The 25,426-nt window shown below is 37.2% G+C and overlaps 1 protein-coding gene across 3 annotated transcripts in view; it reads left to right on the forward strand.

The window, feature by feature from the left end:
• The window catches only part of AMN1 (antagonist of mitotic exit network 1 homolog), an 84,470-nt gene that overhangs the window by 23,174 nt on the left and 35,870 nt on the right, over positions 1–25,426 (forward strand). For all 3 annotated transcript variants that reach the window (XM_069094858.1, XM_069094857.1, XM_069094859.1), the window contains 4 exons: positions 7,752–7,884; positions 11,048–11,192; positions 16,736–16,953; positions 17,543–17,599. In XM_069094858.1, coding sequence (XP_068950959.1) covers positions 7,768–7,884; positions 11,048–11,192; positions 16,736–16,953; positions 17,543–17,599 — 537 coding nt within the window. In that variant the 5' untranslated portion in view covers positions 7,752–7,767. The remainder of the gene's footprint in view (positions 1–7,751; positions 7,885–11,047; positions 11,193–16,735; positions 16,954–17,542; positions 17,600–25,426) is intronic.

Genomic DNA, 25,426 nt, shown 5'->3' on the forward strand with positions numbered 1-25,426 from the left:
ACTTGCCCAAGGTCACACAGCTAGTAAATGTTAAGTGTCTGAGGTCAGATTTGAACCCCTATTTAAGAATGCAAGCAGTTCGGGAGCAGTTAGGTGGTGCACTGAGTAGAGCACTGGCCCTGGAGTCAGGAGGACCTGAGTTAAAATCCGGCCTCAGACACTGATCATACTTACTAGCTGTGTGACCTTGGGCAAGTCACTTAACCCCAACTGCCTTGCCTTCCCCCCTTCAAAAAAAAAGTAAAAAGAAGGCAAGCAATTTGATATGTTATACATGGATAGTCATGAAAAACATACATAATAGTCATGTAGAAGAAAACATAGGTAAAAATATCAAGAAAAATAAAGAAAGTAAAGTATACTTCAATCTGTATTTGGACACCATCAGTTCTTTCTGTGGGGATAGCATTTTTCACTGTAAGTCCTTCAGAGTTGTCTTGGATTGCTGCTTTGTTGAGAATAGCTAAGTCATTCACAGCTGGTCATCTTACAATACTGCTGTTATTTTGTACACAGTACATTTCACATTACATTAGCCAATCCAAGTCTTTCCAGGTTTTTCTGAGAGCATCCTGCTCATCACTTCTTACAGTAAATATTTTTGTACATATAGGTCCTTTTCCTTTTTAGTTTTTGATCTCTTTTGGGATATAGATCTAATAGTGGTATTGCTAGATCAAAGGGTATGCATGGTTTATAGCCCTTTATGTATAGTTCCAAATTGTTATGCAGAATGGTCGAGTCAGTTCATACTCCACCAACAGTGCATTAAGGTCTCATTTTTCCCACATCCCCTCCAACATTTGTCATTTATCTTTTCTTTCCTATTAGCCAACCTAATAGGTATGAGGTAGCACCTCAGAATTGTTTTAGTTTGCCTTTTTCTAATCAATATTGAGTTAGAGTATTTTTTCATATGACTATAGATAGCTTTGATTACTTCATCTGAAAACTGATCACATCTTTGGATTATCAATTGGGAAATGGCTCTTATTTTTATAAATTTTACTCAGTTTTCTTTATGTTTGAGAAATAAGGCCTTTATCAGAGAAACTCTTCAAAATTTTTTTTCACAGTTACTATTATAGCTTACTATATTTCCCTCCATCCTAGTCCCTCCTCCCCATTTATTCTATTCTCTCTCCTTTTTACCCTGTCCCTCCTCAAAAGTGTTTTTCTTCTGACTACCCCCTCCCCCAGTCTGCCCTCTCATCTGTCACTCATGCCCCCCCCCACTCTTTTCCCTTTCCCTTCCTACTGTAGGGTAAGATAGACTGCTGTACTCAGCTGAGTGTGTATGTTACGACCTCTTTGAGCCAGTTCTGATGAGAGTAAGGTTCACTCACTTCTCACCTCCCTCCTCTTCCCTTCCACTGTGAAAATTTTTTCTCTTACTTTCTCTTTATCCCAGTACATTCCTCTCTCGTCTTTTAATTTTGTTTTTTACATATTATTTCTTAATATTTAATTCATACCTGTGCCCTCTGTTTATATATACCCCTTCTAAATGCCCTAATAATGAGAAAGGTCTTGTGAGTTACAAATATTATCATTCCGTGCAGGAATATAAACAATTTAACCTTATTTAACCCTTATAATTTCTCTTTCCTGTTTACCTTTTTATGCCTCCCTTGAGTCTTGTATTTGAAAGTCATATTTTCTATTCAATTCTGGTCTATTCATCAAGAATCCTTGAAAGTACTTTATCTCATTGAATATAGATTTTTTTCTCCTGAAGGATTATATTCAGTTTGCTGGGTAGGTGATTCTTGGTTGCAATTCTAGTTCCTTAGCCCTCCTGGATATCATGTTTCAAGCCTTCTGATCCTTTAATGTAGAAGCTTCTAAATCTTGTGTTATCCTGATAGTGACTCCACCATACTTGAATTGTTTTTTTCTGACTGCTTGCAGTATTTTCTCCTTGACCTAGAAATTTTGGAATTTGGCTATAATATTCCTGGCACTTTTCATTTTGGGATCTCTTTTGGGAGGCGATTGGTGGATTCTTTCAATTTCTATTTTACCTTCTGGTTCTAGAATATCAGGGCAGTTTTTCCTTGATAATTTCTTGAACCATGATATCTAGGTTTTGGTTTTTTTTTATCATGGCTTTCAAGAAGTCCAATCATTTTAAAATTATCTCTCCTGGATCTATTTTCCAGGGCAGTTGTTTTTCCAGTGGGATATTTTACACTGTCTTCTATTTTTTCATTCTTTTGGTTTTGTTTCATAATTTCTCATTAAGTTATTAGCTTTCATTTGTTCCATTCTAATTTTTACAAAATTATTTCCTACAGTGAGCTTTTGGATCGCCTTTTCCATTTGGCCAATTCCTTAAAGGCATTATTTGCCTCATTGGCCTCTTGGACCTCTTTTGCTGTTTGGTGTAGTCTATTTTTAAGGTGTAATTTTCTTCAATGTTTTTTTGGGTCTCCTTTAGCAAGTTGTTGACTTGTTTTTCACAATTTTCTTGCATCACTTTCATTTTTCTTCCCAATTTTTTTTCTCTCTCTTGATTTTCAAAATTCTTTTTTGAGTTCTTCTATGATCTGAGACCCATATCTTCCCAGGTTTTTCTGAAAGCATCCTGCTCGTTATTATTTATAGCACAGTAGTATTCCATCATAATTATATATCACAACTTGTTCAGTTAATTCCCCAATTGACACACATTTCTTTAATTTCCAATTCTTTGTCACCATGAAAAGAGCTTCTATAAAGTTTTGTACATAAAGGTCCTTTTTCTTCAATCTTTTTGGAGTACAGATATAATAGTGGTATTGCTTGGTCAAAGTTTTATAGCCCTTTAAGCATTTTCAAATTTCTCTCCATAATAGTTGGATCAGTTAAGAGCTCACATTCTAATGAGGGAGACTATACATGGAAGGTTCCAGCTGCAGGTCAGATGAAAAGGTCCCATTATTTGCAGGGTAGAGCAGCAGGAAATATCATTACTTCTTCTTTAATGTTATTTCCACCAATAAAATCAATTCAGATTCTGATGTTAAACTATTGTTCAACAATATTGTTTAACTGAATTAGTGCCAAGGATTTTGTTGGCAAGAACAAATAAATAGTATACTGAGATCTTCCTAGATCTTCTTCCAAGATCTTCTGTAGCTATGGTGTAGCACCCGAAGGAACAATTGCTAGGTTGCTGTAATGCCAATCCTGGCAGCACACCTGAGGGCTGCTGCTGTGAATAATTTTAAGGGTCTAATCGCAGAGTATAATGAACTCTCTATTCAGAACTAAACATTGTTCAATAAAGTAAAGCATAACATTCATAGCAACATCCTTACCCAAAACATATTCTCTCTCTTTACATATATATGTATGTATATATGTGAAATCTCATGATACTCAGTATGTCATATGGCATATAGCATATATCATTGCATTAAGTATGATTCCCCAAAATTTTTGTTTACTCAATCAGGGTAAACCCAGGCTAGGGTCTCCCCTAGCACAACACATCCTTAAAGTACAGCAGAAAATACCACACCATCCACCATTAATTAATACACAGTGTCCAAGTAAAGTCCTCTTTTATCCTAACTCAAGGTTGACTTCCCGTCCTATGGCTCTTTATCTGTGGGCTAATCGCTCCTGACTCTCACCTAGATTCACATACCATAGGTAGCTCTCTGCTCCTGCTCTAGGTCTCAGCTCCCAGGGACTGTTCCACTCCATTCTCCTGCCTGACAGCAGGCTCCAGGGGCTCCTGTCCACAGCTTCTGCCTCAGGGCAACAACACATGCTACCAACATCACCATCTTGATTCACTTCCAAAGTCCACAGGCTTTGTGTTAACAGCTCAGTTCACTTTAACAGCTCTTAAAAGGGGCTTAAGCTAAGCCTCCTTCCCATAGTCAGGTTTCTGCCCTAGAGTTCTATTTGCTTTTACAGATCAGAAACTCCTTAAGCAAGTCTCTGTCATCAAAGGGCTTCTCTTTGCCCTTAGAGGTCTCCTTTCAGCTGTCAGAGGTCTCCTCCCAGCTCTTAGAGGTTTCCTCTCTTTGCTTGCTCTAACTGCCTCTCTCTCTCTCTGAGCCTTGTGTCCTCTCAACTCAGTGCTGGCTCCCTTAATGCCAGCTTTCTGAACAACAGCTCTCTTTATATACAGTTCTGCGCAGCATCTCATTGGCTAGAGGCTTGTAATGCCAAGCAAAGGCAACTTCCCAAGGTTCAAAATACCAGCATAGCTGCTCTCCATTTTATTCAGTAATAAGAACAGAGAAAATAAAAATATAGCAGATTTCAAAATGCAGCATTAATCAAGTGTAATTCAATAATTTCCAAGTACTACTCCACCCCTGGACATTACATTCATTTAGTCAATCACAAAGTCCCTCTTCTAAGTACTTCTCCACCCCTAGGCAGTACATTCATTTAGTCAATCACAAAGCACAAAAAAGTCAAAAGTTTCCCACCCTTGGATCACAACTGAATAGGCCATCTACCCTAGAGTTACAACAAGCTTAAGCACAGCATTTAATACTCAAAGAGAGGTCTTTTCTTCATCTTGACCTGAGACAAGTTCTCAGCAATCTTTGTTCCTGGGGAGACAAAGCTTAGCAAGGCCACAAGATATATTGCCAGTGTCCTCATTAATTCATTCTCTGTCTGCAGAACAGTCCTGGGACCCCTGAAACCATTAGCAAAATCCTCTTCCAGGATTTCTGTAAATATACAAGAAAATCCTTCTTCAGGACCCCTGAACCAACAGCAAGGTTCCAGAACCTCTGCAACAACAGCACTGTCCTTCACCAATGGACGCAATTCATTCTCTGTCTGCAGAACAGTCTCTGGACCCCTGAACCAGCAGCAAGGTTCCAGAACCTCTGCAACAACAGGACTGTCCTTCACCAGTGGAAGAATCTGGCAAAACAACATCAAAACAGATAGACAAAGTACTACCATAATAGCACAGTCTCTGCCTGTGCCTCTCTAAATTCACGTCACCAGCTCCTCCCAGTTCAGCCCTCTCTTTTCATGTCAACAAGTCCATCCCACAAGTGAAATTCACAAGCTCTGGGTTTTAACACAATCAGTCCAAAAACCAAGCCAATACAGGGGGATCTTTAAATTCCATTGCTATTACAAGGCCACATGCACATATCTGATTGGCTCAGCACAGAGGCATGTAAGACTGAGGCTGGGGAGCTGAATAACATCCACAGAAAAACAGCAAAAAAATCCCACTTTGCTTGCTGTTACAGTTGCATCTCCACAAGGGGTTGTTTTCCAGCAGTGCTAGTGACAAAGCTCTTGGGTTCAGGATGATAATGATGGTGGTTTTATTTGTCAGGCATGTGCTGCCTCCTGTCTCTCAAGGACCCTTGCTGCTTTAGCCAGGCTGGCTTGCCTGTGCTGTGGGTGTCAGATTATTGACAGTTGGTGGGGATGGCTGTCCTCTTCTCTACAGGAGTTGCTTTCCTGGATGATTGCTGTGAGCAGGATTGTTTGTGTGATACTGCCACTCCCAAGACTCTTGTGCTTATCTGCCATTTGGTGGCAGTTGGTTAGCACTTTATGGTAGATAAGGTAGTGATGAGAAAGCTTCCCCCACTCAACTTTCCCCCAAACCAAAGATCTCTTAGCAATGACTATAGGAACTGGGTGGGAAGCAGGTCTGGTGGTTTGATGGGACACTGCTATTCCCCAGGCTCCTGGGCTATCTCCATCAGAATCTGATGGGAGATGGTAGCCAAGGTGTGGTAGTGGTGGTTTTAATAACCTGGCACATGTTCTCCCCTCTCTTCCCCTCAGGGTGCCTACAGCCTCAGCTAGACTGGCTTGCCTGCCTTGTGATTGACTTGTCCAGGGTCACACAGCCAGTATGTATCAGAGATGGGACCTGGACTCAGGTCTTCCTGACTTGAAGGACAGTGGTCTATCCCCTAGGCCACACTGCTTCTCAGTATACTATTTATCCTAATTATAATGTCCTTGAAAAATTCTGCTCATGGTAGGAATTTCAGACACTTGTGAATTTATGTGAGGACATTCATGAAAGTCACTCAGCATGGGTTGTGATCTACATTACTGGATGGAATATCCATATCCATAAATTCATAAATCTGTTGGAATATTGCAGACCCCTATGAGAGATTATAGGATTTAAAGCTAAGGGATCTAAGAGATCCCAACTGCCTATATACAGTCTGTTGCTAAGGCCTGCCAATTTTATCCTGGTAATATCTTTTAAATATGATCCCTTACCTCCTCTGACACTGCCATACTTTTGTGTGGGCCCTTATCATCTCATTTCTGGAATATTGTAATAGCCTGCTTTATGGGTCTGTCTACCTCAGGTCTTTCTCCACTCCAACCCATCCATTTAGCCACTAAAATGACTTTTCTAAAGCATAGGTCTGATCATTTCACCCCGACCCCAACTCAAAAAAATTCAGTGGTTCCTTATTGCCTCCAGCGTCAAATGTGAAATGCACTCTTTGGCATTCAAAAACCCTGCATAATCTAGCCCCCTCCTACTTTCTTAGTTGATGCCTTATTCCCAGACACATACTCTTTGATCTAAATGGGGCCTTTGAGAGAATAACCATTTCATAACTAAAATCTTTAGGCAGCTGAGAAGTTGAAGGAAAATTGACTGAAGAAATATATTGTATCCAGGAAGCCAGTCAATAAGCATTTACCAAGCACTTACTATGTAGTGATAATTATTAAATATCATATTTATGACTAAAGTTTGAATTAATCAAATAGACTGATTTGCCTTACTTAAAAAATGCCTTTTTCTATATCAGCAACTCCAGAGACCAGATAAGACTTAAAATGGGATTTTCCCTTATCTTGGGATATATTCCTTGCAGGAGGAGCCAAACAGACCCAATAGCTTCTTTGTTCTCTGAGTAAACTCAGAGAATATCTCTTCCCCCAGACAGGGCTAACTTGGGAGCATTCTTTCTTCTAAGAATAAGACTCTGAACCTAAAATACTATCTTAAATATTGGAACCTTTTCTTATCTAAATATTTTGTGAGGCATGTATTATGTTACGGCATGTTAATGATAAAGAAAACACAGATGTTCTAGGTTGACACCTCGTCAATTCCTTGTAATCATAAATTTTATCCTTTTATGAATTGGACTGGCTCTAAAATGTATTTAAACCTTCTCATTTTTTGTGTTCATCAGTTAGAAATTAACTTCTAACTCCTTGTCTAAGTTCGCTAGTCTTAAGGGAGTAAATGCTGTAACTGTGTATTACGATTTGTCTCCTTTAATGAAACTTTTAAAAGGTTGACAGCAGTAAATTTGAATACAGGAAAATATGGACTCAGAGAAAGAGTATGCGTGGGAAGCTAGGCGGTGTGGCGGATGGAACACTAGGCCTGGAGTCAGGGAGACTCCTCTTCATGAATTCACATTCCAGCCTCAGACACTTACTAGGTTGGGCACATCACTTCACCCTGTTTGCCTCAGTTTCTCATCTGTAAAATGAGCTGGAGAAAGAAATGGCAAACCATTCCAGTGTCTTTGCCAAGAAAATCCCAAATGGCATCACAAAGAGTCAGATATGACTGAAATAACTGAACAAAAACAACATTGTAATATAGGAATGAGTAGTTGATGGGTATTTAATAAACTAGAAATGTGTTCAGATGAAAACATAACTATCAATACAAAATATATATACTGTATGGAAGGAGCTTGTGCTTTTAAACAACATTGGAATATAAGTGGAAACCATGATACAATTTATTTGTCCTATTTATATTTCAGATGCCTTTGGTGCTTGATGAAGAATATTTCACGATATGTCACAGACATTAAGCTTTTGCCTCCTAATATTAAAGATAAGATGATTAAAATAATGAGTTTTCAAGGGCGAATAACAGATTCCAATATTAGTGAGGTAAGAATACATGAACTGTTCAAATTACGTTAATTGTATATCAGGTTTGATTAGTTTATACTAGAAATAAAAACTTTAAAAAATGTACCAGAACATTAGTTTTTCCCTTAACTCAGCAAAATGTTTATATTTGCCAGTTACTCCTACATTTCTCCCAGTTGTTTCCTTGACTTTTTAGTCATCTCCTTTACTTTATCAAGTTCATTAGACTCCACTACTTCTGAACCAGAACCAGGCTTTTCTACCCCACTCTCCCTTCCTCACAACAATACTAACCTCCTTTAGGACCTCATATTCTTATGAATCTTTTCCTTTTCCTGCTTAGGTGTTCTATATCTTTCATCTACCTAGTATCTCTGCTCTTGCTAAGTAAGTAAATATGCTACTTGAGAATTAGAGGCATTGAGAGATGGAAAATGTTAGTGAATAGCTGTTCCAGTGGTCAGAACTTGAGTTCTGGAAAGCAAATGGAGAACTGATAGGATGAAAGGGAGGTGCTTCTGTTTAGACAAACCAAATTGGTGGATGTACAGTAATGTTAGAATGTTAAACTGGCAGTACTACATTTCTTTTTTTTAAATTAATTTAATTACTACATTTTCTATGATAATACTCTAGACAGTGGTTTTTTTCCAAAGTGCATATGAATGAATGTATTTATTTAATAATCTTATTTTACTCAATCCTGCTGAAATCAGATTTTGTAATTACTGTTCTTATTGTTTCAGTAGCTCTTGAAAGTGTATCAGTGTTTAAATATTAATATAGAAATGTTTTTGCCTTACCTTATTCTTTTTTTTTTTTTTTTGCTTTGTGGAGGGGGGAAGGCAGGGCAGTTGGGGTTAAGTGACTTGCCCAAGGTCAGACAGCTAGTAAGTGTTAAGTGTCTGAGGCTGGATTTGACTCAGGTCCTCTTGACTCCAGGACTGGTGCTCTATTCACTGCACCTCAAGACTATTCACTGCACCTCAAGACATATTTATTAAGTTCTTACTTTATGCAAGGTACTGGGCTATGCACAGGGGATTCAAAAACAAAAATGCAACAGTCTCTGCCCTCAAGGACCTTGACATTCTACTGGGGAGGATGTAACATGCACCCTTTATGCAAAGTGTAATTCAAAAGGGAGAGCACTAACGTTTCAGATAATCTGTGGAGGCTTCACAATGGAAATATGACATTTCACCTAAATCTTAAGGGATAAAAAAGATGGACACTTTAATAACCAAAATATAATTCATGTTATTGGTTGGAGCAGGATGGAATAGTGGGCTTAAAATCAAGAGACCTGAGTTTGAATCCCATCTTAGATACTTGCTAGCTGTGTGATTTTGGACAATTATTTTAACCTCTCAGAACCTCACTTTCCTACTCTTTAAAAATAGAGATAATGATTCTTTCACTGCCTATCTTATAGGGTTATTGTGAGGAAAGTACTTGCAAATCTTAAAATGTTTTATGTATGAATTATCATGAGAAAATTGTATATTTTTGCTTTCTAAGTTTTACCTGTTATAAATATTCACTGTTGCCCTCATTTTAAATAAAAGCAAACATGATAATGGAGAAACTCATATCTTCCTCGGTTTTCAATTTTTTGCCTAAGCAGAATTATAGGAAGATATAAGCCACTTGAGGACAGGGACTTTTATTTTTTTAATTTCCTCTCTCTAACACAGTGCTCAGCATATAATACGTACCTCGAAAATGCTTTTTGAGTGACTGAATAACATTAGCACTGGGTAAACTTTAGAGATTGTATTGATCCATTAAATTTAGACACATCTGTCCTTTCCAAGAGAGGTGCATTTTTGTTAGCAACAGCTGTTAAGTATATGAGTAAATTTGTTGGTCTTCAAAATAATTATTTCACTGTTATTCCAGATCTTATCCATCCATTTTCTATACCTTACCCTCTTGGTGATTATGTTTTAGTCTGTATTGCTTTGATGGTAGTAGACTGATTGCTTTCTAGAATCTAATCATTGGTCCTTCCTACTTTGTAATTAGTAGATAAAGTATTGATTAATTGCTTACTGTGTGCCAAGAACTATGTATTGGAATACAAAATCAAGACCATTGTTGACTCTAAGGAACTCATATTCTAATGTAGGAAAACAACACATGAAAGTGAGATAGAAGATAGGTAAGAGGAAGAGCACCCCTAAGGTGCCATGCACATTTCAGGGCAATCCAGGAATTGGTGTGAAGGCCTGGGAAGCAGTATGGTAAGGCAAAAGCTCACCTATTAGATCTGAATAATTCAAGAACAGAGTTCAGTTTAACAGTAGCAAGGCGCTTGGAGATGATGGAAAAAGTGTGGAGTAGGCTCAGAAATTAATATTAAATATGATTTCTATAGAGTTGCTAGAATGGGGTGATTATCCTGGGTTGCTTGATTTCTTTCCTTGTAATACCATTAATTATGTCTATTCAGTAACTGGGAAGGTAGCCTGGCACAGGGGAAAGGGAGAAGAAGCTGTGACTTTGGCTTTTGGTCAATAAAAAGAAAAAATACCAAAGCTTTTATATCTACGACAATAATAGCTAAGAATTGTGTAGCACTTTAAGGTTTGAAAAATGCTTTTATATGCCTATTTGAACTGCGCAGCAATTCTGTGAGTTACTATAGATATTACTATTTTACATGAGGAAACAGGGTCAGAAAGATTAAGGGACTATGACTATCTAGTGTCAGATGAGATTCAAGCCAAACACTTTCTGCCATGAAAGGCATTTAGCCCCTATACCATAAAACAGAGGGTTTCAAAACATCCCTCTTCTAAACTTTCATTCATTTTGTCAGTCTTTTTTTTTACTTTTCACCTTCAAATTTTTATCTTCAAATTAATGTTAATATGAATGTGATTTAACCTATATGAAGATATGGGTTGAGGGATTATGCAGTATAATTTTTTATGGTCCCTGCACTCATTTTCAGGGATCCTGTCTATAGATGTTAAAAATTAAATTTTACAAGAAATTATATCTAATATTTAACAGCAAGATTAGAAAGCAAAGTAATAACAGTTTTTTTGTAATTCTTTTAAAATTATACATCTATATACAATTGTTGCATGAAATTGAGGGACATATCTTCAAACTTGAGTTGTAAGTTTATAAACAAAACCTGGTTTAATGAAAAATTAAATTTTTTTAATAGATTTTGCATCCTGAAGTGGAATCTTTAGATCTCCGAAGCTGTGAAATTTCAGATATTGCATTATTACATCTTTGTAACTGCAGGAAACTGAAGAAGTTAAATTTAAATTCCTCAAAAGAAAACAGAATTTCTGTAACTTCAGAAGGTATGTTTTTAAACACTGGTTAAATTGATTATGACTGCTGACTTATTTTCTTTCCCATTGTTAAAAGTCAATTAAAAAAAACTCTTAAGAGTAGTCTATTAAGAATTGATATAATTATTCCATTTTGTTCTGTATTCACCACTTTTGCATGAACTTTGTGACCAGCTTACAATAGGTAGTTTTCCTTTCCTCCCATAATTACCACAGAAGACAATTGTTTAAAAAAAGACTTCAACAGTCCAAGGACATCTACTTTCCTTTATCTTGTCTCACAAATGATATATGGTGCCCTTTGATTTACAACAACTGACCATACTAATAAAGACACATTCCTTTTTACCTCTTTTAACTATGGATAAATATTCTCAACAAGCATACCTTTTCTTTTCCTTTGTATAACCAACTGCATTGTAATAAGCATCTATCTCCCCCCTCTCTTTGTCCAATCTAGTATATAAATTTTGCTGTCCAAATTCTCAGACGCATATCGATCAACTGCTTGAACTATACACTCTATGAGTATATAAACTGCAGTGGACCAAGGAGAACTGGTACAACACCTTTTGTGGAGAGAAGAAAGAAAAATCTCTTTAAAGAAGCAGTTAACCTTTTTTTTTTTGTCATGGACACATACATAAAATAAAATGTATAGGATTACAAAGGAAAGTAGTTGTATTAAAATAGTTATCAAGTTGATAAAAAAAATAAGTTCATGGACCCCAGATTAAGAGCCCCTGGTCTAAAGTCAAGCTGAAGATGATGAAGAAAGAGAAATTAAACTTATTAATAAAAATAATCATGGCTCTAGAGTACATAATCAAAATTTTTGAAAAGGAGGAACCAAGGAAGAGAAGACTTGTGAGGATGCAGTAGTTATCTCCAAAATGGCTAGACTTTTTCCTGTGGATCCAGAGGGTTGAATTAAAAGCAGTAGGTAGCAGTTGCATAGAGGAAGATTTAGATTTTATGGAAAGAAAAATTTACTAACAATTAGAGAACTCAAAAAATGGGCTGCCTTAGGAGGGAATGGATGCATTCACATAACTTTTAGACAAAGGCCCTGTGATCTCAGATTGGTTATGTTATAGAATAGATTAGCTACAAATAGGATAAATGGCCCCAGAAGTACCTTCTAATTCTGAAATTCTGTGATTCTGACCTACTTTATATTTTAAAGGCACTAATAAAGTCAAGCTATCTATTTATGGATAGCTTCATGGTCTTTCATGGATATAGTCATGGATATTTATGATCTTTCTGGGTCCAGATAAATAAAATGAGCAAAGATGTAAAAGCAAAAAAAACTGTTCCCTGTTAAAAATTTCATTTTTTTGTGTGTGTGTGTTCAGTTTTGAGCCATACATTTTGGAAGTGTTTGTCCATGGCTGACATGACTCTTTCTCTTGTGTAGGTCAGATGACAACTTAATACTATACAAGTATGTAGCAGCAAGTACCTCAAGCATCCCCAGGGTGGCTGCCAACACAGGTTCTTGGATCTGCTTTGATAAAGGAAAGCAACTCAAAATGGGTTAACAAGCTTACTTTAATCAGTCAAATATGTATTGTTTACCTAGTTCAGGGGAAATAGGTCAGCACCCCGAACTTCAGAGTATACAGACAGAATTATCAAGACAGAGAAACAGATAGAGTAGACAGGTTTCCAAACTGTCCAACCATTACATCCATACCAAATCAACATCTGGGTTTTTCAAAGCCGGGGGACTCTCAAAAACAGCTTCCCAGAGTTTCATCTGATCAAATCACAGAACACCTCTCAAAGTGAGCCCCAAAACAAAGCCTCAAATCAAGGTTTATATAGCCTTCTCCTGGCTAAGAGAATGTAACAAAGCTTCTGGACCCACTGGCCAATCAAAAAGTATCTACTGAAAAACAAGTCTCCTACCCCAGGCTCCAGGTACACTTTAGCCTAGGGGCAGGGAAGATCTTAAAAATTTACATTCCCATTACAAAGTGCCACCATGTATATTTAGTTCCTCAGACCAACCAGACTCTAAGACCTATTCCCTCCATATTGCTTAACTTAATGGCACTGCCAAAAAAATTGGGGGCTATTCCAATCCAGAGGAGAAGTGTCGCCCATGAAGAAGGGGGTGAAGTATGGTGGTTAAAGAATTACCCAACATTTCAAATTTAGTCAGAGAGAAATGATAGGACAGAGGGGAAACTAGAGAGAGTATGGACCCTAGAATTGAGTATGGCAATGGATACAAGGGAGAGTGTGGGGTAGGAAAGGTCAGACAAAGTAAATAAATAGTATTAATACAACGGTACTGACCTTTTCATATAAATTAATTTTGATTTTTGAATTTGAATTTAAATAGGTCTTTGTTTTTCAGAGACTTAAGTGTGGTCCAGGTTAAGTTTTTTTTTTTTTAAAGCAATCGGGGTTAAATAACTTGCTCAAGGTTACACGGCCAGTTATTTCTGGGTGTGGTGCTGAGTATCTGAGCCCGGATTTGATCCAGGTCATCCCGACACTGGAGCCGGTGGGTGCTCTTGCTCCACTGAGCCACTAAGCAATTGGGGTTAAGTAACTTGCTCAAGGTTACATGGCCAGGTGTTTCTGGGTGGGTGCTAAGTGTCTGAGCCCGGGATTCGATCTCCAGGTCTTCTCAACACTGGAGCCGGTGCTCTTACTCGCTGTGCTACCTGTCCGCCCCCAGATTAAGTTTTGAATAACATATATAGGACAATTATAATTTACATTAAGGATTTTTATAGTAAAGTGACACTCATAGAATTGTAGGATCATAGATCTTTGACTGGAAGATACCTCAGAAGCCATCTAATCCAACCTTCCATCCCCATTTTATAGATGAGGAAACCAGGGGAAACCAAAGCCCAAAGAGGTTAAATGGTTTGTTCAAAATCACGTGTAGGTGTTAAATGCCAGCAACAAAATTTAAACCCAGATTTGTTATTTTTTTACTCTAGAGCCAGCACTTTTTGCACTGTGCAAAATAGAGCAATGTTGAAACTAACATTAAATTTGAAATATACTTTATTTTTTAAAAGTTTTATCTTTACGTTTTGCTTTTATATTACAAGCATTTACAGATTACTCCTATGTTGTAAGAGATCTCTTGTAAAATAGGTAAGGAAAACTAATAATATAGTGGCTAAATGTTTAACAACTGGCTCTCTGAACAATAATTGTACTGACACACTTTTAAGTTTTGTTTTGTTTTTTGCCTTTTGGAGGGCAATTGGGGTTAAGCAACTTGTCCAAGGTTACACGGCTAGTTTTTTTGTGTGGGTGTTAAGTGTCTGAGGCTAGAACCGAACTCAGGTCCTCCTGACTCAGGGGCCAGCGCTTTGCTCACTGCGCCACCTAGCTGTCCCACACACTTTTAAGTTTAACCTATATTATTAACATTTTCTCTACCACTTAAGTCTGAACAGTCAACAAAACAAATTGAATCCTGATTTGTATCATTTGATGATTTCCAAAGTGTAAATGTTCACATGTACATTTTTTTTAAAGCAGTTGGGGTTAAGTAACTTTCCCAAGGTTACACGACCAGTTATTTTTGTGTGGGTGTTAAGTATCTGAGGCCGAAACCAATCCCGGGTCATCCCGACTCCGGGGCCAGAGCTCTTACTCACTGTGCCACCTAGTCGCCCCTTCACATGTAAATTTAACAGTCAGCTCCCAGTTTGAGCTGTCTTCAGCATACTTCTGCAGTGACAGCATCTGAAAGTACATGCAATATTTCACATCTGTAACTCTCCCCCCAACCTCAGTTTAAAAAAAGTTTAATAGATATTTGTTCTCTTCTTCCCACTCCATTGGGGAAAAAAGAAAAGCAAATTTCTTTTAGCAAATATGCATAGCTAAGGAAAGCAAATTCTGTGACTATTTACAAAAATATATCTCATTTTCTATGTAAAATCTATCACTTCTCTTTAATAGCATTTAGCAATGAGAAAGTTTGGTTAAAAGTGGTAAACAAGCTAGGTGATATATATTTATATATTCTTTATTCCCTTAAGCTAACAGAATTCATGTATACATGGGAGCCAGATGATAATTCTAATTCAGAGATAAGGAGGTTGAGAAAGACTCTTTAGAGAAATCCTGACCAAAATGTCTGTGTCACTCAAAATTATAGTCTCCATATGTGTTTAACCACAGCATGAGAAAGGAATTTTCTTAATTGGATAGGTTGTATATACAATAAGAGAAGTGACAAAGTGTCAGTTGAAATTATAGTCCCAGGATATCCATGTTTCCCCTGCATAGCATATGTCCATAAAATACCAAGAAAAGAAAAGTCCTACTATTCAAGACAGTGTCCAGTCATAGGCGACCTGTCCTTAGTGGTCATAAACAGAAGAATGCTCCTGGTCAGCCTCATCAGGTCTTGTAGTTGTTGACACAGGAAGGGGCATTTTGAGTTCACTCAGAGAGTAAAGCAAAGCATGTTTGTTATGCCAGAGAAGACAAAATATTAAGGTAGGTTAAACTCAGAGTAGGCTAAAATGTCTCTCCTTATTAGCCAATCCAGGTTTTAGGCCTTTCTCAGGTCTTAGGGGTTCAAAATGGCTTGGGGAGGGGTCTACATGTGTTCATTGACCATCTGAAATCATGAATGGTCATTGTATTGATTATACAGTTTTCAAAGTTGGTTGTTTTTTCACTGGTGGTGTTATAGTCGAAATAATTGTCTAGGGTCCACTCATTTTTCACCATTTTCTAAAAGTCCTCAAAATTATTTATTTTTATAATAATGATATTATAGTATGAATTGTTCTTCACTCTGAATCAGTTTATATGTCTTTCCACATCTTTATGAAATGATCTATTTCCTCGTTTCTTAACAGCAAATACAATATTGCCAGCACCTAGCATAGTGCCTCACACATGATAGGCCCTTAAATTGAACTGAATTGTTTTATATTATAAGAAATATGACTGTAAAGTACTAAAATAAGGGTTGTTTTTTTTTTTAAGAAACCTATCAGAACTTGAACATCTAATTTACTGTTGTTGCATTCGCACGTGTCACCTTGGAGAGCTGTATATTTATTCCAGTGTAAAAAGAATTGGTTAAAAAAATTACTAGAAAAAAACAACTTTTAAAATAACCTTCTTAGAATATCTTTCAAAGAAAATCGGTCCAGTGAATTTATGGTATAACTCTTATTTTTTTTTTTAACCAGAAAATGTTACCCACAATGATCAACCACCTTATTCACTAAACTTCACTCTGAATAAGTTTTGGCTATTCAAAAAATTATGTTCACTCTTTTAAAAAATGAAAATTTGTCATCTCATTTGAATATTGAAGATATTCAAAAGGATGTTTTGGTCCCTGCCCCAAAAATAAATCCCCAAAGAAAGTTTTTTTTTTTAATGTTCTTAGTTGTGGGATCATCCTTGGAATAATTGATAACCTCTTAAGGTAACTTCATTGAAAAGGACAACATTTGTTTGGAGATCTAAATTCTAGTGTTTGGGTTTTTAAAAATCAGTCAGATCATTTTATAGTCACATCTTATATACTTTTTTTCCATTAGGAATAAAAGCTGTTGCCTCATCTTGTTCATTCCTTTCTGAAGCCTCTTTGAAAAGATGCAGTAATCTCACAGATGAAGGTGTCCTTGCTCTTGCCCTCAACTGTCGGTTACTGAAGATAGTTGACTTAGGTGGCTGCTCAGGTATTACTGATGTGTCTCTTCAAGCCCTTGGAGAGAACTGTCCATTTTTACAGAGTATTGACTTTTCTGCTACTCAGGTAAATTATAATATTGGTTTAATATAAGTACATAGTATATTTTATATGCATATATTTTATACCTAGCCATTTGTCCCAATTTATAAGACTTAAAAATTATTCTTTCATTTCTAATTTTTCTCTAGTTGTAAGCTTTAAAAGTAAATGCATTCATAGTTTAACCTCTAAAATAAATTTAAACAGAGGATGTATGCAAATTTTATGCTTTCTCAGTAAAGTGAAATAAAACTTTTCTAAATGATTTCTAGACAGCTAAGTGAGAAAATAGATAGAGCACTGGGCCAAGAGACCACAATAGATGAGTTCAAATATGACCTGAGACACTTATTAGCTGTATTTTGTCCAAGTCATTTAACCTGTTTGCCTCAGTTTCTTCAACTGTAAAATAGGGATAATAACATCAACTACCTGTCAGGGTTATTGTGTGATCAAATGAGATATTTATAAAGTGTTTAATGCAGTTCCTGGCATGTAGTAGGTGCTATATAAATGCGTGTTCCCTTTTCCCTTCTTTCTTTTTTAAAGAAAAGATATCACTCATATTTCTGTCTTCTCCATTTATAATATAATTCTCTTTCATTCTGTCTAGGTAACTGACAGTGGTGTGGTTTCACTTGTTGGTGGACTATGTGCTAAGAAATTAGAGGTAATTTAAAAAATATTTATGATCATAAAACAATGCAAAATGTATATGACTTGTGGTACTTGAAAAATAATTTTTAAAAATTGATTATTAGCTAAATGTCTTTTAGTCAAATATAAGAAATATGGCAATTCATCAACATATCAACTATAGATACTTCCTCACTTAACCTACGTCTGTCTTCCATGAGCAGAATAAATTTATGGAATTTCCAATCACTATGGGAATGAACTATGGAAAAAAGGTCCAGTTTACTACCAGAGGAAGTTATGATCAATGAAATTTATTACTCAAGTCTTACGCAGTCTGACTATAGAGAGACTGGAGTGTGTGGGAGCTGGTAAATATCAAGTATAATTCTTGAGAACTTGTTTTAATTTGTTGGTGTTATGTTTTCTATGATGAATATTTGGGTTTTTTTTTTTACTTTCTCTCTACTGATAGCCACTTAGCAGAAGTCAATTAGGAGGTATTGAAAATAGTTAGAATTCAGGTTTTAGCTTTATTAGTTGATGTGCTAACTGCTTCCTAAAATGATAGAAAATTACTCTCAAGTCAGATTTTTTTGCTTAAAAAAAAGAACCCTGAATTTATACATCATTAAATACAGCCATATGTTCTAAATGCCTAGATCTGGAAAATTGCCTCAGCAACCAAAAAGGTAGAATCAGGAATCCTGTTCCCCCAAACCATAGAATTTGGAAATATATTTTGTTGTTTCATTCATTTGATTTCCTTTTGAGGAGAAGAAGAACCTGCCCAAAATACAGGGAAAAGCTGAGGAACTATTTGGCTTTTTTTTTTTTGGAGGGCAATTGGGGTTAAGTGACTTGCCCAAAGTCACACAGCTAGTAAGTGTGTCAAGTGTCTGAGGTCCGATTTGAACTCAGGTCCTCCTGATTCCAGAGCCAGTGCTCTCTATTCACTGCGCCACCTAAGCTGCCCACTCTTTGGCTTTTTTGAATTTGCTATGCCAGCTCATAGATGTGGACATAACTTCACATGATCAGTTAGTCAGACAGTAAACATTTATGGGAGGAAGCCAAGATGGTGGAGTTAAAGCAGGAACTTTCCTGAACTTGTCTCCAATTACCTCAAATACCTGTAAAAAAAAAATGACTAATTTTTGAGCTACACAAAAGGACAGAATGAAATATGTCTCCAGCTGAGGACAGCCTGGCAAACTGACAGAAAGCATCTATCACACCAGCCTAAGAGGAGAGCGCAATCCCCCATGGGGTACACTGGCACAGATCTTCAGCACAGACTGCTTAGAGCAGACCTCAGGGGATCGAATCACTGCCAGCTGCAGTGGTTTTCAGACTCCTCAATCCATAAACACCAAAAAGACAGTAAAAGGTCCATTGTTAACTGGATGAGAGAAGAACACAGTCCGGCCCCTTTCCCCCAGGGCAGTGGAGGTGGTGGCAGCTTTGGCTGCAACTGCTGCCGAGGAGGCTGCTTCCAGAGGTCCTGGCCCACAAATCATGGGAGGACAAAGTGGTTGACCAGAAGGCAATTGCAGGGATCCCTTTGCTGGCGCAGAGGCAGGATTCTGTTGCTTTGCTTTGCTTGGATCTGGGTCAGAGTCTTGGGGGGCAGTCCTGGGGTGAGGAATGCTGGCATGGCAGAGCTTGTTGAGGCTGTGGAGAGGCAGTCTTCTTCACAGTTCTGAGGCAGGTGCCTAGAAGAAACTCTGAAAACAGCTGTGCAAAACCCCAGAAATTTGGGACAAAGCCCTCTCCACGCTGGAAGCAGAGTTTTACCATGGCAAAGAGCTCAAAAGTCAAGTAATTGGCTATAGGATCTTTTTTGGGGGACAAAGAGAGTCAAAACATAGAACCAGAAGAAGACAACAAAGTCAAAACTCCTTCATCAGAAGCCTCCAAGAAAAATATGAATTGATCACAAGCCATGGAGGAACTCAAGAAGGATTTTGAAAATCAAGTAAGAGAAGTAGAAGAAAAATTGGGAAGAAAAACGAGATGTTGCAAGAAAATCATGAAAAACAAGTCAACAGTTTGCTAAAGTAGACCCCCCCCCAAAATACTGAAGAAAATAATACCTTAAAAAATAGACTTGACAACTCAAATGGCAAAAGAGGTCCAAAAAGCCAATGAGGAGAACAATGACTTAAAAAGCAGAATTGGCCAGATGGAAAAGGAACTTCAGAAGCTCACTGAAGAAAATAATTCCTTCAAAATTAGATTGGAGCAATTAGAAGCTAATGACTTCATGAGAAATTAATATTATAAAATAGATCCAAAAGAATGAATAAATAAAAGGCAATATGAAATATCTCATTGGAAAAACCACTAACCTGGAAAATAGATCCAGGAGAGATAATTTAAAAATTATTAGCCTACCTGAAAGCCACGATCAAAAAAAGAGCCTAGACATCTCCTTTCAAGAAATTATCAAGGAAAATTGCCCTAATATTCTAAAACCAGAGGGTAAAATAGAAATTGAAAGAATTAACTGATCGCCTCTTGAAAAAGATCCCAAAAAGAAAACTCCTAGGTATATTATAGCCAAAGTCCAGAGTTCCCTGATCAAGGAGAAAATATTACAAGTAGTCAGGAAGAAACAATTTGAGTACTGTGGAAAAACAAAATGACATTCCAGAGGTCAAAGGAGCTAGGATTAAAACCAAGAATCACCTACCCAGCAAAACAGTGTAATACGTGAGGGGAAAATATGGTCATTCAATGAAATAGAGGACTTTCAAGCATTCTTGATGAAAAAAACAGAACTGAACAGAAAATTTTACTTTCAAATACAAGAATCAAGAGAAGCATGAAAAGATAAAAAGGAAAGAGAAATAAAAGGTAAATTATTAAAGTTGAACTATTTACATTCCTACATGGAAAGATGATATTTGTAATTCATGAGACTTTTCTTAGTATGAGGATAATTGAAGGGAATATATATGTGCATATATATACATATATATGTTTGTATAGGTGGGTGTTTATGTGTATATTTGTATGTGTGTGTGCATATGTGTGTACATGTATACATAGAGGGCACAGGGTAAACTGAATATGAAGAGATGATATCTAAAAAATAAAATTAAGAGGTGAGAGAGTAATATATTGGGAGAAAGAGAAAGGGAGAGATAGGGCAAATTATCTCATGTAAAAGGGGCAAGAGAAAGATATTAAATTGGAGGGGAAGAGCAGGGCGGTGAATGTGAATGAGTCAACCTTACTCTCATTGGATTTGGCTTAAGGAGGGAGTAACATACACACTCCATTGGGATCTTACCCTATAGGAAAGTAGAAGGGAAGGGGATAAGAGGAGGGGATGAGAGATGGGAGGACAGACTGGGGGAGGGGGTAGTTAGAAGAAAATGCTTTTGAAAAAGGACAAGGTGGGGCATCTAGGCACAGTGAATAGAGCACTGGCCCTGGAGTCAGGAGGACCTGAGTTCAAATCCAACCTCAGACACTTAACACTTACTAGCTGTGTGACCTTGGGCAAGTCACTTAACCCCAATTGCCCTGCCTTCTGCCCTCTAAAAAGCAAAAACAAAAACAAGAAAAGAGACAAGGTCAAAGGAGAAAATATAATAAATGGGTGGAATAGGATGGAGGAAATATAGTTAGTCTTTCACAACATGTCTAATATAGAAATGTTTTGCATAACTACGCATGTATCACCTATATTGAATTGCTTGTCTCCCCAGTGGGAGTGGATGAGGAGGGAAGAAGGGAGAGAATGTAGAACTTAAATGTTAAAAACAAATTTAAAAAATTATTGTTACATGCAACTGGGAAATAAGATATACAGGCAATGGGGTATAGAAATCCATCTTGCCCTACAAGAAAATAAGGGGGAAGAGGGGGAAAAGAGGAATGGGGGGGATATATGAGAGGATAGACTGGGGGAAGGAGTCATCAGTATGCTTGCCATCTTGGGATGGGGGAATAAGGGAGAGATGGAGAAAAAATTTGGAATTCAAAATCTTGTTGAAATGCATGTTGAAAACTAAAAATAAATGAATTCTGGAAAAACTCAAAACATAAGCATTTATTAAGCATGTACCAGGTATTCTGATAAGTTCTAAGGATACATGGACAAAAGTGAAACATTCCCTCCTAATATTTTAATAAGTGAGAGTGTCTGTACCCAGAAATATATACAGAATAGATACAAAATGACTTCCAAGTTAGTTTTGGAGGGAGATCACTAGCAGCTGGGAATAAGGAGATTAGGAAGGGCTTTATGCAGATGGTATTTGAGCTGAATTTTTAAAAATAACTAGTGATAATGACTGAGTCTAGTAGCCATCTACTGGAATTCCAAATGGGATAATCCCACAAGCATGTTGCTCAGACTCAAACACAGATCAGGAATTTGCAGAGCTCTAATCAAGGAAATAGTAATCAGATTTTACCTTGGATCATACCACTGAAAGCTTTTAGGTCCCAAGCCTGAGTTGTCCCTTTGGTTCTGGTATTACACAACACACAATACCCCAAGAAAACAGCAGCAGCAGAGCACTGGCCCTGGAGTCAGGAGGACCAGAGTTTGAATCTAGCCTCAGGAACTTAATACTTACTAGCCATGTGACCTTGGGCAAGTCAATTAATCCCAATTGCCCTGCCTTCCACCCTCTCCTCCCCCCCAAAAAAGTGAACAGCAGCGGCAGCCCAGACACTTCCTCCAGAAGTTTGCAGAGTCTGACCCTAACACAAAATTTGAAGTCCGAGGTAGACTGGGAAGAATGAGCAAATGAAATAAAAATGCTACCACAAATAGCTGTTATAGTGACAGGGGACATTCAAGATATAAACTCTGAAGAAGAGAATGACTCCAAATCATCTACAGGAAAAATCTCACAGAAAAGTACAACTTGAACACAACATTTAACTAGAAATCTTGGAAAAGATGAGACAAGAGTTTTTGTAAAAAAGATTTTGGGGTCACTTAGCACCCACCCAGAAACACCTGGCTGTGTAACCTTGAGCAAGTTACTTAACCCCAGTTGCTTAGGGGCGGCCAGGTGGCTCAGTGAGTAAGAGCACCGGCTCCAGTGTTGGGATGACCTGGATCAAATCCAGGCTTAGATACTCAGCACCACACCCAGAAATAACTGGCCGTGTAACCTTGAGCAAGTTACTTAACCCCGATTGCTTAAAAAAAAAGAAATTTATAAATGAAAAAAATGGAAAAGAAACAATAACTATGGAATTAAAAATTGGAAAGGGAAATAGCAATTATATGTATATAAAATAAAAATAACACTAGTACAGAAAGTCAGGTGACATAGTAGATAGAGTAGCAGTCCTGGAATCAGGAAGACCTGAGTTAATATTTTATTATCAAACAGACAAGTGTCTGTTTGACTTTTAAAGCTCTTATTATGAAGTCCCTTCTCACCTTTCCAGGCTCCTTATACCTCACTCCCTTTGACGTACAATACAGTGATATCTCCCTCCTTGTTTTACTTACACAAAACAAAATTCATCACCTAAAACAGTGCATTTTCACTGGTTATCCCCTACTCCTGCAATTCTCTCCATATTAGTGTCTGTCTCCTAGCTTCCTTGGCTTCTTTTAAGTTTCAGTTAAAATCTCACCTTCTGCAAGATGTTTTTCTTGATCCCCCTTTACTATGAGATTATTTCCAGTTCATCCTCTATATAGCTTAATTGTACATACACTGTTATTTGCATATTGTCTCCCCTATTACATTGTGGCCTTCTTTAGGAACAAGGAGTATTTTTGCCTTATCTCCAGTGCTTAGTGTAGAGCTAAGAGTGGGGAAAACTTTGTTGTTTGGAATACCTTTTAAATTATTATATCATTTCAACTTGACCTTGTGTGGCTAGATATTGTTTAACCCAGAGCTTCCATGTAGTTAATGACCCTCAGTAACCCTCCAAGGAAGATGGAGATTACTGCAAGGAGTGTTTGTACCCTACCCAGATCTTAATTTGGGTCTTCTGAAAAATTGTGAGTTTTGGGTTCACCCAAAAAATTTGTGTTCTGGCTTTGCCCAAGTTTTATTGAATATTTATACTTACCTGCTTATGTACATCTCACGCAACCTGTGGAAGCAGCCCGTTTTGGAAATTGCTTACATACAGTCCCCTCAGCTTGTACCTTTGTTTGACTTATATATAATATAAAACTCAAAAAACCTGAGAAGGGACAGTTAGCCACACCTTTTCTGGCTCTGTCCCCTGAGAAAAATCAAATTAGCTCCACATCATTTTTGCAATTGAGCCTATTTTGTAACTGATTCCATTTTGTAACTCTATTTTTATATTTTGTATAACATCTTAAGTCCTTTTCCCTGTCTCTAAGTGAAGAAGCTCATGAGTTCAAAAGTTCAGTCTCCTTCTCTCAGATGTAAAAGTTGTTTTCTTATTGTCACTTTAATTAAAGGAAAACTCTTAACTATAAAAAGGAAATAACTATTAATTGAAGAAAACTCTGAGCTAAGTTTAAAAGTTCAGTGCTCTTATAAAACACTTTAATTCAAAGGGAATTGTTATCTTAGGACGACCTGCAAATCACTTCATGTAAAGGAAATTTTTTATCCTCTATACCATTAACTATACTGGCTCATTTCCAGGACATTTGTTGTTATCTCTGTCAGCCAGCATGGTGTCATTCCAGGAATTATATTGTCCATGTTTTTGTATACTTGGATGAAATTTGTTATCTTCCATTAGTTATTTTTGCAAGATCCAGGTGGACAATATCAATAACATTGTTAGGATGGAAGGAGTTGTTACTAGCCCACATTGCAGACTTGCAACCAATCATATTGTCCCTGACTACATGATGCTGTCAGTCCTTTAACAAGTCATAATGTTTTCCCTGCCTACCAACTTCTGTACTTCATTCTATGCTTATGAAAAAGGGGCTGCTTCTTCTCCTTGAGGTCTTTGGGCTCACTAAAGAATTTGTTTGACCCTCTTTATTATTAAATTCATGCTTCACTAATAAATTGATAGTGTTTGGTGCTTTGTACTTCTCACTATTTGAGTTTACTTGTGGCACCCCTCTGACTTAATAACATTCTTTCTCAAGAAAAATTTTTTTTTACATTTTGGGTTTGTTCTTACCAACATGTCATATGTGAAGATAGAAATAGAAATATTTGGCAACTGATTGGATGTGTAGGAGACCAGAGAGTAAGGAGTCTAGGATTATGCCAAGATTACAATTTGAGACACTGGAGGATGATGATGCCTTCATCAGAAATAAGGTAGTTCTGGGGGAAAAGATAATTAATTCAGTTTTAGACTTTATGTGTTAATATGACTTTCAGACTTTGACTTTGAAGTATTCAAATGGCAATATGTTATATGGGACTTAAGTGCAGGGAAAAGATGACTGGATATGTATATCTGGAAATAATCTGAATAGAGATGATAGTTAAAACCATGGAAGCTGATCAAGTAACCAAGAGAGTACAGAGAAGGGTATCTAGGACAGGACCTTAGGAAACATCCATAGATAGGAAGCATGATATGGAGGGTGAGCCAGCAAAAGAGAATGAAAGGGAGCAGTCAAGACAAAAAAAGGAAACTGCCTGATACTCTAGAACCAGAGGGAAAATAGAAATTAAAATAATCTACCAATCACCTACTAAAAGAGATCCCAAAATCAAAAGTGCCAGAAATATTATAACCAAATTCCAGAGTTGGCATGTCAAGGAGAAAACATTACAAGCAGCCAGAAAGACAATTCAAGTATTGTGGAGCCACAGTCAGGATAACACAAGATTCAACAGCTTCTACATCAAAGGATCAGAAGATTTGTAATATGATATTCTGGAGGACAAAGGAACTAGAATTACAACCAAGAATC

Source organism: Petaurus breviceps, unplaced genomic scaffold (genome assembly GCF_028583685.1).
Source record: "Petaurus breviceps papuanus isolate PSGF00001 unplaced genomic scaffold, PetGlider_PUasm1.0 221, whole genome shotgun sequence".
Taxonomy (NCBI): Eukaryota; Metazoa; Chordata; class Mammalia; order Diprotodontia; family Petauridae; genus Petaurus; species Petaurus breviceps.